At 39.6% G+C, this 12,423-nt stretch overlaps 2 protein-coding genes across 12 annotated transcripts in view; one reads left to right on the top strand and one right to left on the bottom strand.

Moving 5' to 3' along the window:
* Positions 1-6,909, top strand: part of ABI1 (abl interactor 1) — a 118,852-nt gene extending 111,943 nt beyond the window's left edge. For all 9 annotated transcript variants that reach the window (XM_084618096.1, XM_084618103.1, XM_084618101.1 and 6 more), the window contains 2 exons: positions 3,145-3,330; positions 6,018-6,909. In XM_084618096.1, the coding sequence (XP_084474222.1) occupies positions 3,145-3,330; positions 6,018-6,193 (362 nt within the window). In that variant the 3' untranslated portion in view covers positions 6,194-6,909. The remainder of the gene's footprint in view (positions 1-3,144; positions 3,331-6,017) is intronic.
* A 258-nt stretch (positions 6,910-7,167) lies between these two features.
* Positions 7,168-12,423, bottom strand: part of PDSS1 (decaprenyl diphosphate synthase subunit 1) — a gene marked incomplete at its 5' end in the record, with an annotated part of 43,282 nt that continues 38,026 nt past the window's right edge. For all 3 annotated transcript variants that reach the window (XM_084618105.1, XM_084618106.1, XM_084618107.1), the window contains 2 exons: positions 7,168-8,333; positions 10,376-10,456. In XM_084618105.1, the coding sequence (XP_084474231.1) occupies positions 8,193-8,333; positions 10,376-10,456 (222 nt within the window). In that variant the 3' untranslated portion in view covers positions 7,168-8,192. The remainder of the gene's footprint in view (positions 8,334-10,375; positions 10,457-12,423) is intronic.

The raw sequence follows: 12,423 nt of genomic DNA, 5'->3' as shown, positions 1-12,423 counted from the left end.
TGGAAATTATGGGAGAATGTTACATTTGAATTGGAAATAAATTTGTGAAATGTGTGCCCAAGATACTGTATGAAACAAATCCAATTCCTATATTATTTCATTTATTTGTGTGTGAATGTTTCTGTGTCAAGTGAATTGGGTCAATAGACTATACCTACTAGCAAGTCATATTTCACTGTGCAGACAATGACACCTACAAGACATTACACTCTCATAGAATAAAATGTTTAGTTTTGGAAACAGTCCAATTCACGAGAGTAGCATAAGTGGGGGTTTATCTGGGAGAAGAACCACCAATGGCTTGGAGGTGAGGAGTAAGGAGGTCTTTAAGAATTTTTCATTTAAATTTCTGGACACACACCCCCTTCACTCACGATCACCCTGTTGTCCCTCCCTGTCCTGTATTTCCTTGTTACCATTAGCATATTACACTGTAAATGTGCGGCTGTACAACGCTATGGTTGAGGCACAATATCTGGGAGCTGTCATTTCACCAGCTCTGTCCTAAGTTAAACAAGGTCAGACTGGGATGGTACGAGGACTGGAGGCGTCCAAGGAACTTCAGTGATGTTGGTGATTCAATCAGTGGCACTGATCCCGTGCCCTCAGAACAGTGCAGTGGAACACGATGCAACTAGTGTTGCTATAAGGTGAAATTTCAAAACAAGGCCCAGACACTTGTATGGAATTATTACACTTTTTTTGTGCTAACTCTGGTGTTCTGCTCAGGTTCTGGTCCATCAACTATATTACTCCTAACTAAATTATTTCTATAGGAGGGATGCCAAATATATGGCACATGGCTGAATCTGTCCAGTGGGACCCCAATGCTCATGAAAAGGATTTGTTCCACAGCTGCTTGGCTGCAGCTTGGTCACAGGAACTGGAAGGAAATCTGAGTGGAAGGAGGGAGCTCCTGCCAGACTGGGCACAGGTTCCATCACTGAGCAACTCAGTCAAGGCTCAGAGCAGAGGCTTTCCACCTTCTCTCTGTGCAGCTGCTGCCAGCATGCTGGGCTCAGAACTTTAACTGGATACAGTGTTTTTTTCATTTTTTATCCTAAACGGTCATGTAGATTGTTGTGCATTGTTAAATAGCTGTCGTACTCCTCCACAGAGGGGACTGTATATGAAGATTTGATTGGGTACAGATAGATCTTTGGCCTCTGTCCTGGTTGGCAGGATGATCAGTAGCAGGGAGTGAACGGGGAAGGTGTAATGAAATGTTTCGCATTGCAGTGGGAAGGCAGAGGGGCTAAAATGAGGGGTTTGACCTAGAGAGCAGTTGGGAGATGTCTGTTGCCCATATATAGAGGTTAAAGGCCATATCTTTCCTATGAATGGGGAAGATGGATTTCCAGCCCTTATTTGCCGGCTGGATGAGAGTTTTTAAGCCAGTGTTTAGAAAAGAGTTACCCACCTTCTCTTAACTGTTCTTCGAGATGTGGTGGTCATGTCCATTCCAATCAGGTGTGTGGGCGCCATGTGCACAGTTGTTGGAAAACTTTCCCTTAGCAGCTCCCGTTGGGTTAGCTGTGGAGCCTCTGGAGTGGCGCCTTCATGGCGCTCAATATACAACCCTGCTGACCCGGCCCCTCCTCAGTTCCTTCTTACCACAAGTAACGGTCTGGAACTGCTGTCGCTTGCTTAGCAAGCGCTTCCCTTAGCGTTTTCATATAGTTAGCTTAGCCTAGTTTAGTTGTTGTTAGTGTATATTTTGTGTATATAGTGAGGTTTGGGAGCAGAGATTCCACACACACACCCCCACGCCCTCTTGGGCATGCCTTGAGCCCAAGGCTTTAAACCTTGCAGAACCTGCAGCAAGCCTATGCCAACAAGGGACCCCCATGACTCATGTCTGGGAGAGGAGCACTAGATGGAAAGGTGCAGGATCTGCAGGGCTTTCTGCCCCAGAATTAAAAAGGAGCGAGATTTCCAATTGAAGCAGCTGCTCATGGAATCCGCCCTTCGTCCCCAGTCTGCTGCGGACCGCCAGGACCCCGCACTGAGCGTGTCCGTATGGAGTGCCCCGGCATGAGTACATGACATGGTGCCGAGGAGGGACTCTAGTCTGAGACCCTCGGCACTGGCGTTCTCCGACACCGCAGGATGCACAGACAATCCAGCACCACTCACGGTCACCAGCGCCATACAAGCGGCATAGAAAAGCCGACGGGGGCACTCCCCGGTGCAGAGAACAGCGGGACCTGCAGGTGTGTGTGGATATCAGGGGTTTGGGGGCAGAAGTCTGTGGCCTGTATGGCAAAGGTTCTTGAGGAGGGTAGGGAGAGCTGCTGTACAGTTCTTGACTGATATTTTTCTATTCTGAATATTGGTGATTAATTTGAGATAGATGGGTTTGAACAATAATTTATACTTCCATTTTTTCCTTTCTCCCTATCCCAAAGCCACTAGTAATTGTGCTGATATGGGAATCTCTTTAGAGAGCTGATATTTTGAATTATGCATTTAATTCCTCATGTATCTCCCCTGAGAGCAATGGCTGCCTATCCTCAGTTTACATTAATTCACTAATTGAATCCAGGGCATGTGCTCATAGACTATCCTGTAAAATAAGGGTCTGTACAAAGCTTTTCCTCTGAACGTGTATTATTCTGTTTTCTCTTACCTTGTCAAATCTGATATACTAATGACTTCCCTCCCTTCTTGTCCTACACCAGATTTTGTAAAAAGATAATTCTCAAAATAAGACAGAAGCAAATAAATTAGTGCTCAGAATAACAGAAATGAAGTATATACAAAATGCATTAACAGGATTTGCAAAACCATGTCAAACCACTGATTCATCATGGTGCCCAATTACCTCCTGGTTCTGAGGATGCCTGTCATCCCCTTGCACGTGTGTATATTGCATCTAGTCACTTGTCATACATGGAGATGGGGCAAAAATCCTTTCTATCTGCTGGCAATCAGCTTATGCCCCAGGAGCATGTGCTTTGACTCTAGTAGCATTTATACATAGATTTGACCACTAATAACATAGTTGTGTTTTGTAGCTTTAACACGTAAAGCCTTTGTTTCTAAGCCGTGCATGGTATTCTAGTGCATGCTATGTCTTTCTCTACAATGCACAGCCTAAGGTTAAATGACTGTTTCTGATGCAAACCTTCAAACCTTTTTTAGTTGCGGATAGTCCAACTCCTCCTCCACCACCACCTCCAGATGAGATGCCTATGTTTGATGATTCTCCTCCTCCTCCCCCCCCTCCCCCTGTGGATTATGAGGATGAGGAAGCTGCAGTAGTGCAGTACAGTGATCCGTATGCAGATGGAGATCCTGCTTGGGCCCCTAAAAACTATATTGAGAAAGGTAAGAGATCAATCCATACATTGACATGGTGGCAATACATAACTGCAATTTGACTTGTAGGCTCTGAAAGGAAACCAAAATCTCCCTGCTCAATCCAAATTTATAACCATTCTTTCCTAACTTCTCAGTGCCTGTACCCAGTGTAACAAATCTAGCCTTTGATACACTCACACTGGAATGAAGTGGATAAGTAATCCATCATTACAAGAAATAGCTATAAATTAGATTTCATTCATCTTGTTTGTTAAACAATTAGACCAGCAATGGCTGCGTCAGCCCTACTGGATGTCTATCCAGAAATAACTTCATTGAAAGACCAGTGGGGCCAAAAAGCCTGATCGTGGGTTTTTTCCCTTGTTGTTGAATAAATGAGATAACAAAGGTAGCTTATGTTAGCCTTTTAACAATAAAATATAGTGATTTTGTTTGAGAAATGCCTTAGAGTATTTTAAATCCTATTTGCATATGGAACTCCTGAGCTCATTCGTAAGACTTGTAATGTTTGTTTCTGCAAATAACTGACAAGCCAAATTCCTAGCTATAGGGTCAGTCTATGCTAAGAAAATAACCAGTTTGTGACAACTGCCAGCAACAGGTTTCCTGTGACCTGGTGTTTAAAATGATTTGACTGCCACCATAGAAAGGGGAAATGTTTCACAGTTAGGGAAAATGTGATAGTGATCAATTGGAGCTGGAAGTATGTTTTCTTCCCTGTAACAGTTAAACTATTATGTTCCATCTTCATTAGTTGCTAAACTGTTTTCAGCACCAGTTTATAGACGACTGAGTGATGCCAACATAGGTTCATTTTACTAATGTGCCCAGACCGTAAGTTACTCCCTTCTCCGGATATCTGCCACATGTACGCTCTTGGAACTGACTAAGGAGCATGAAACCGATCAGTGGTACCACTGTAATTACTCACTGTGGAAAGTTTTTTTTTCTTCAACCTACCCTCTGCCCCAACACAAATCCATCTTGCATCCATTAAAAACTACATTTAAGGTTGAAATGTCAAGCACTCTACACTTAGGAAATGCCAGAATTCAGGCTTCTTGTGCAATGCTAATTTGGCCGTCTTGTGCATGTGGCTTGTCTTCATTTACATAATCATACTATTTTTTCCATAGGACTCCTGCCTCTCATTGAATGTACAGGATGAAACGTGCTCACTGAATCAGCACTTCTTCCATAGTTGTATGCTAAGCATTCAATGTGGCGCCCCAGGCATTATTTGCTTTGCACCCTCCAAACCCTGAACTGAATACAGAATTGTTAATTTTCCTCAGTGGCTGCTCTTTAGTGCTCACATCTTAGTTCTTCAAAACCATTAATTATATCTTCAGTACCCCTGTAAGATGGTGCTATTATCTCTGTTTTATACAGGGGGAAATGAGGCAAAGATTAAAGTAAGAAGTGTCCACTAAATTTAGGTGCACAATTTGAACAGCATAGGGCCTTATTTTTCGGAGTATTTAGCATTTTATAGCGCTTTACATGTTCCAAACACCGCTCCCATGGACTTCAGTTGCAGTTGAGTGCGCAGCACTTCCATAAATCAAACACTAGTGGCCACTTGTCAAAACTTTGGTTTACGCGTCTTGCCTAACATCACATAGGAACCCGGTGGCAGAGGCAGTGATAGAAGGAATCTAATTCTCTAGAGCAGCATTCAACAATCTTAACCACCAGACCCTCCTCTCTTTGATGCAGTTTCTTTCCTCATGTGCTACATACCTTCCAACTTTTGCAACAGTTGAGGCAGGGGTCCTACAGCCAACAACCTTGATTTATTACCAGAGCACAGTTCAGCCTGCGCCCTGAAGGTCCTATGGAAAAATATAGTATGTGGTCATGAGTTTAAAAATTATTAAAATGTAAATTGGGGGCCAATTTAAGGTTGTATAGGGAACCTCAATTTTGGAATTTCCTAATTCTTGAGTGATTGCATCCTTAATTTATTTGAGCTAAAAATCTCCTAAATTAAAATAATTAATCTTAGAACTAAATTCACCACCACAGGAGTAATCTGCAGGGTTGGAAACTGTAGATCCACAGCACTGTCATATGCTGCTTATGATAAGTGGAAGCTGTTAAAAGGCATATCTTCTACGTGGATCTGATTTCTTTAGGATTTTCACTAAAAGCTATACTACATAAACATGGCCAGCATTTAGTGAATAGCTACTTTTATCCTTGGTAAGGTTCTACTCTACAAAACTATATAAATAGTACCTTAACAGATGTGTATTTCAGGTTATATCTCCTGTGACAAACCGTGTTGTGGCTACAAGGCTAACAGTTTACACTTCTTTTTTACACCTCAGTGAACTGGATTCTGTTCCTTTTCATGCATCTCAAACATTTTCTATGTTCTACATTCCAATCAGTTACATCTGTGGAAGCCAAAAGTTTAATTGATGGCCGAACTGGATCTGTACACCACCTTTACTAGTGGTGGTGATATGAGGAAAATCTCTGACTCTCCAGATTTCATGTTGAAGGGGTGGGGGAGATGACTTTCCTGTATCTAATGTGCTCCGTTTACAAGTAATCACTGAGACCAACACTGAAAACCCTGAGATGTCCTTACTAGTCACTTTAAAAATGAGACCTGCACTTCAAAATGATGTGTATTGTGTAATAGTACATGCCAAACTAATTTGTCTGACTCTTTTCATCCCTAGTTGTTGCTATATATGACTACACAAAGGACAAGGATGATGAGCTGTCATTTATGGAAGGTGCAATCATTTATGTGATAAAGAAGAATGATGATGGGTGGTATGAAGGAGTTTGCAATCGAGTGACTGGCCTGTTCCCTGGGAACTATGTTGAATCAATCATGCACTATGCTGATTAGAATCTTTGCTTTTTAAGTTGGGTCTTGTATTCAATCATACCATGATTATTTACAAGAGGGAGCTAAAGGTTAACAATTGTCTTAATACACTTTAAAAAAAAATGTGCCCATCTTTTCAGGCTATACTGTTTTAATGGTATGATTGAAGAATGTCCATCTCCATAAGCATAAATCTTTGGAGACAGGTTTGTCTTACCTGATAGCAATTTGTAAAACAAGCAACTGTCTTCTTACTGGTTATGCTTATTTACTTACGCATTGTTAATTTTATGACCAGCCTAAATATTCTTGGGAAGTAGGGTATAATATTTAATGAACCATGATTCAGATTGTGCCATTACATTTTTCAGTGCAGCATGGTAACTAACATTAAGTTAGACTAACATTAAAATCTGGGTGAAAAGTTTAATGTCAGTGCTGGTCATATTACTTTTTGTTAGACTCTTGCTCATTCTTGAACTATAATTGTTTAAAGCATGCATACAAACTTATGTATTGAAATATACTTTTTTAAAAATCCAAGATGCTTCCAATTTGTTGTAAACTTTACCTGGAGTACTCACTAAAATCTATTATAATGAATTGCTTGAGTCTCTAAGGTGTCCATGTGAATCAAAAATGGGTGGTCTTATGTGTATGTAATTTGTACCAAGTTTTTTTAATGAGTAAATTTGCATTACAACTTTTCCATTCATAAATATATAAGTGGAACCAAAGGTCTTGTCCATTACTTTGTCAGCACTTCTAATTGCTTGGCTAAGTCAGTCAATTTATGATTGTGTTATCACTAGCAATGTACTAAACTAAATACAAGTGTTGTAGCCTTATTTTTAACATTGACATTAGTGGGCAAATATATAAAACCTGGAAATTATCCACTTACCACAAAGTTCTTTCAAAATTATCTTGTGTAAAGGGTTTGAGTACTGCTAAAATCAAGTACTTGAAAAAGGATTCTCAGCTGAGTGTTGAACTCATTGTAATTTAATAATTTATTTCAGTTTTGCTGCAACTGACATTACTAAACACAAACTGTATGCTGGACCAACAGGAGAAATTTTGTATTTTGAAGCTGATAATACACCAAATAGGTGTCAGAGTTAGTAGTCATACAGAAAGAGGGGACAGACATTCACAGCCTGTTTATTGGAAAATGACGCATGCATTTTGCCTCTCCACGGCATTATGGGAATTTAGGCAAAAAGTCAGATGGGATGTTCACCGCAGTTTATACAAAACTGTAATGCTTGGCTTATCTGAAGTAGAGTATGCAGTAAAGGTTTGTTTTGGACTTCAAAGTGCTAAAAGACTAGCAGCTGAAAGCTTGATTGATTGCTGCATCTTTTTTTTTCTAGTGTAAAATTAGAAATATTGAAACTTCCCCACCTTCCTCCCTAAAATCATTGTAACTTCCAAATGCTTTCTGCTTTAACTGTTAATCTCACCTTCTGAAAAATTAGCAACCGATAATTTACCTGTATTTTCTTTATAAATTGGAAAGTCTTCACTTAATTTGTATATAACTTGTTAAAGTTTATGTACAGTCTTTTATAATAAACCATTCTCCTATATAACATTTTGGGTACTTTTGAAGTTTAACACACACAGCTTGGAAAGCAATCAAACCATGGTTTTGCAGTAAACCTTAACATTAAATATTACTGTAAGTGTGAAGTGATATTTTGAACCCATTAATTTTAACTCCTCTTTATTCTCATTGTGGCCTTGTACATCAATATTAAGTGTAAACAATACTTCCCACAACAAACACCCTTATTAAAACACAATTAGACAATTAGCACAATAAGATTGATTTTGTTTCATAGTTCTATGGCTTCCCTCAAACATCTTCATAAACTTAAAGTATATTAATTTCAGAAAATATTTTATAAAAATATTTTTTGGTAACCAGCACTGGAAGCAAACCACGATGTTTTGAAGTGTAGTTTTGTAGGCACAGTCTGGTAAGTAGCTGCCAGAATGAGTGGAAGAAGGTGTATCACTTGTCCCGGGTGAGTACAGTTTCTGTGAGCTGAATGAGGGCATCTCTTTCAGGGGATGGCCGGAGTTTACTAATCTCTTTCATCGCTTCATGGCAGTAGCGTTGGGCGAGGTAGGTTGTTTGCTGTACACCATCACTCTTTAAGGAAAAAAAAATTAAATAAGGTAATACATAGTAGTAGTAATTATTTCCATTGCTACATGTAAAACAGCAGTGCTGTTGGAAGTGAGTGAGTGTCTTAGGGCTTGGCTACACTTGCGAGTTAGAGCGCATTAAAGTGCCCTAGCTCACGGGCAAGGCATGTAGAGCGCTCTGACACCACAGCGAGAGTACTCTACTGCGCTGAGAAGATTAATGCTTGCTGTGTCTTGGCTGAAACGCCCAGAGGTCAGCATGAATGAGGTGTTGCATTCCTGTGCTCTGATCAGCCTCTGGAAATGTCCCATAATTTCCTTAAATCAAGTGGCCACTCTTGTAATTGTTTTTGAATTGCTGCAGGAATGCAGATATGCCCTTTGAAAGCTCCCTTTCTGACAGCCTGCTGCTTATCTGCTCCAAGACAAAGCAACCATTAGTGTGGAATTCTGTGCGTGTGTGTGAGAGAGGGAGGCAGGGGGGTCTGCTGCTGTCTGAATTTACAAGACACCATGCTGACAGGCTCTCAGCCTTCCCAAAAACCCACATACACTCATCACCACCCCTGTTTGAAAAGCAGGTTGCAGTCACTTGCATGCTGGGATAGCTGCCCATAATGCACTGCTCCCAATGCTGCTGCAAGTGTGGCTATGCCAGTGTGCTTGAAGCTGTCAGCATGGACAGACTGCAGCGCTTTCACTACTGCACTCTCTGAAGGCGGGTTTAACTCAAAGTGCTCTACATCTGCAAGTGTAGCCATGCCCTTAAGCCCTCTACATTTGCTCTAGTCACAGACTGGATTTAAATCAGCAAGCAAGAAAGCTTGATTTTAATCTTGTTTTACATTTACACTTCAGTTATTTTCCTGAAGAAAGATTGATTTCATTCATATAATCTGGTACTACTTGCTAACCACGATACAGTATACTTAATATAATTGCTTAAATGGGTATAACATACTCAGATTCTTGATTTTAACTTTTGATTAGAAAGGGGCCCATGGTACATTCTAGAGGTGACTAATTTTTGAACTCATGACTTGTCAAGGTGCATTTGAGTGGAAATTGGGATTCAAATGCACAAACAGTAATTGTTTCTCACTGTTAAACTACCTTTTAAATGTGCAGCATAAAGACAAATCAAAACATTTTGCATTTAAAACTGATTTATTAAACAGGAATATCTGTGGTTAGTGAATTAAACTGAGTACTTCTGGTTGGTCATGTCCTATGCGAACATCCAAATGCTGCAAGTTTAAATTTGACAGATGTATTCTCATTACACAATACTCTACCTCTAAAATCTTAGTTTCTAATGTTAAATTATTAATTAAACTGGAAATCTTTTAGCAGGGCCAGATTTAAACTAATAAGCAATGCAGGCTCTCTCTTGACTTTACCTATGTTTTTTGTACCCCATAAACATAGTTCCTGGTACTGACCAGTAGCTGAGTTCTTGGAATCTGACCCTCTTGGATCCAGTGCATTAACTATTACAGAGGTATTGCTGCATCTATCTAATCCAGTAACTTGCCTCTCCTCTCTTCCTCTTAAGTACAGTGCCAGCAAGCTATTTTTCACCCCAGGAGCCAGCAAAGTTTGAATACATGTGCAACACTATCTTTTGATTACATCCTGTAGTTCAGTGTTCTCAACCTTTCTAGACTATTTTATCCCTTTCATGAGTCTGATCTGTTTTGCATAGCAAGTTTCACCTCATTTAAATGACTTACTTATAAAGTCCCAGCCCACTATTACTGAAATAGTTTACTTTCTCATTTTGTTTGTACTGACTTTAATAGTGCTTTAGGTAGCCTCTTATAAAACTAGGCAAATATCTAGATGAGTTTAATGCACCCCTGGAAGACCTCTGTGTACCCCCAGGGGTAGTCCTGGTTGGTTGAGAACCACTCCTAGAGTTACATGCTTTAAAAAAAAATACAGCCCTACCATCTGTGGCTAATTCATGCAATGAATTCTAGATTGCCTCTAGCTGCTACACTAGTTTGAAGAATTAAATATATTTATACTTCATACTAGTCTTACCTGAAGTACATATTGCCGAGCACGTTCAACATCACCTGGCAAACTGAATCTCCTCATGATCATAGCATTCATTTCTGGAAACTAAGCATGAAGGAGAAAATTTAACTATTGACTTATGCAATGTTTTCTCTGCATAGCTGTCTGTTACATTGTCAAAAGGCAGATAAAAATGTACTAGATCCCTGGACCTAGTCTATTAATACAACCTCAAACAATCTAATAGAGGCTTCTACTCTACTCAGGTGTCTTGAGGGTCAGACTGACTGACTTTGGGCCTCTTATCTCATTTGTACAAGGATAACTTACCTGCTTTGAAAAAAATGCTTTAGAGCTCCTCTGATGAAAGGTAATAATACAAGGCATGGGGTAGAAGCTTCACTTTCACACAGCCTCCAGTAACTAGGTTATTTCTTCCCCCCCTCCCCCTGCACATATTACTTGCTGCATCTCAGGTTTAAGTTTGTGTTGGTTTTAAATATAGATGCAGTAGGGATCAATGTAGTACAGAACCTGTTCTTTTAAAATAGTTAAGGAGCAGAAACCAACCCTCTGGATATCTGGGGGGGAGTCATGGTAAATCTTGGATGTAGTGTAAATTAGATGTGCCCCATTTCTTGGGGAGAGGCAAGATAAGATACAGCCATTCAAACATAACTGAACCTGGCCCATTTGATGTGCATCAGACTTCCTAATGTGCTAAATATTTAATTAGAATTGGACCCAAATTAGATCCCCACCCTTACTGAATATGGTAGATTTGAATTAAATGGGCAAAGTAAGGGCTGTTTTCCTCCTCTACTTGTAATCATCCCTGCAGGTAATATCTAGCTCAAAATTCAATACCAAACCAAACCACTGTCTATGGCAACAAAACAGCTACAGTGGGGGTGGGCAGGGGAGGGGCTATACAATTGCACTACAGAAATTTTGGGCTCAGGCAGGCTGATCCAGGCCAGCTGTGGGTGTTTAAGTACAGTGATGAGAGGGTATACATGTTCAGAAATGCATACTAAACTCTTCCTGTTTACATTCAAGGATGACAGCATAGGTATCTAAATACTTAATGTAGCTAATAACTCTGGCTTTTCATATCAAATCTGAACATTTAAAAAGTAGGATACTGGTGTTTTCAGCCTCAAAAGTGTGGTTAATGAGTAAAAGTCTTACTCTACAACTCTGCCAGTCTAAAGTGCATTGTCTGGGTAAATCGCTGTCAAATCCCAACAGCTGCTAGCCCTTACTTCCTCCAGATGTTGTATTTTAGAACACATTATTTCACAGCATGCAGGAACTTCAGCATCACTGTGCTGCTTTATAAAAATAGTTATTTTTTCCTCATCAGGGGACAGCTATGATTAAGCTAAATTTTAACTTGTGCTATACATTTGTAAAGGATTTTCAGCACCAATCTGTAACTTGAGAAATTTTGTATTGGGGACCTACATCTCTCCCTAATGACAATGTTCCTCTTACTGCTTTCAAGCAATTTCCTTAGGCAGAACCTACAACGGTTAGTGCTCACTGGGTTTTCTATCAATTCCAACTTTCTTACTGTATTATGGCAATTTTAATTACAATTTGCGTATTATTCCCTCTGGTAGTTTTGCAAGACTGTCAAAGCACTAATAACCTAACTTGCAAAAATATAGAAAAACCAGACAGACCTTTCACAGAGTTATTTTTAACCTTAAAATCTGCATATAACAGCTAATGTATAAACCTTTGAAAAGAGTGCTTATTAATTCTAAAGTCACCTCTTAAAAGAATAGGATTGCAAATGTATGAGAATTTAATGTTTAACTATTCTGTGCAAAAATGAGAAATTCCCACTTCTTGGTAAATTCTCTTAAGGGAACCAAGATGTAGCCTGCAGCTTTCATTTCAATTGTTAAAAAAAACTTGAATACAGTCACATTATGCAGAGCTGGGGCTGATGTTACATTTATACATATAAATTTTAAGAAATCTCACACTTCTAAGTCAACTTTAAATGCATAAAAGCGTTGATCATTTATTTTATAACACTTTTCTGTGAAAGTGGAAGCCAA

Source organism: Lepidochelys olivacea, assembly GCF_965140295.1.
Source record: "Lepidochelys olivacea isolate rLepOli2 genome assembly, chromosome: 2".
NCBI lineage: Eukaryota > Metazoa > Chordata > Testudines > Cheloniidae > Lepidochelys > Lepidochelys olivacea.
Note: the sequence above shows the minus strand (reverse complement) of the source record. Positions and strands in the feature narration are given on the sequence as shown.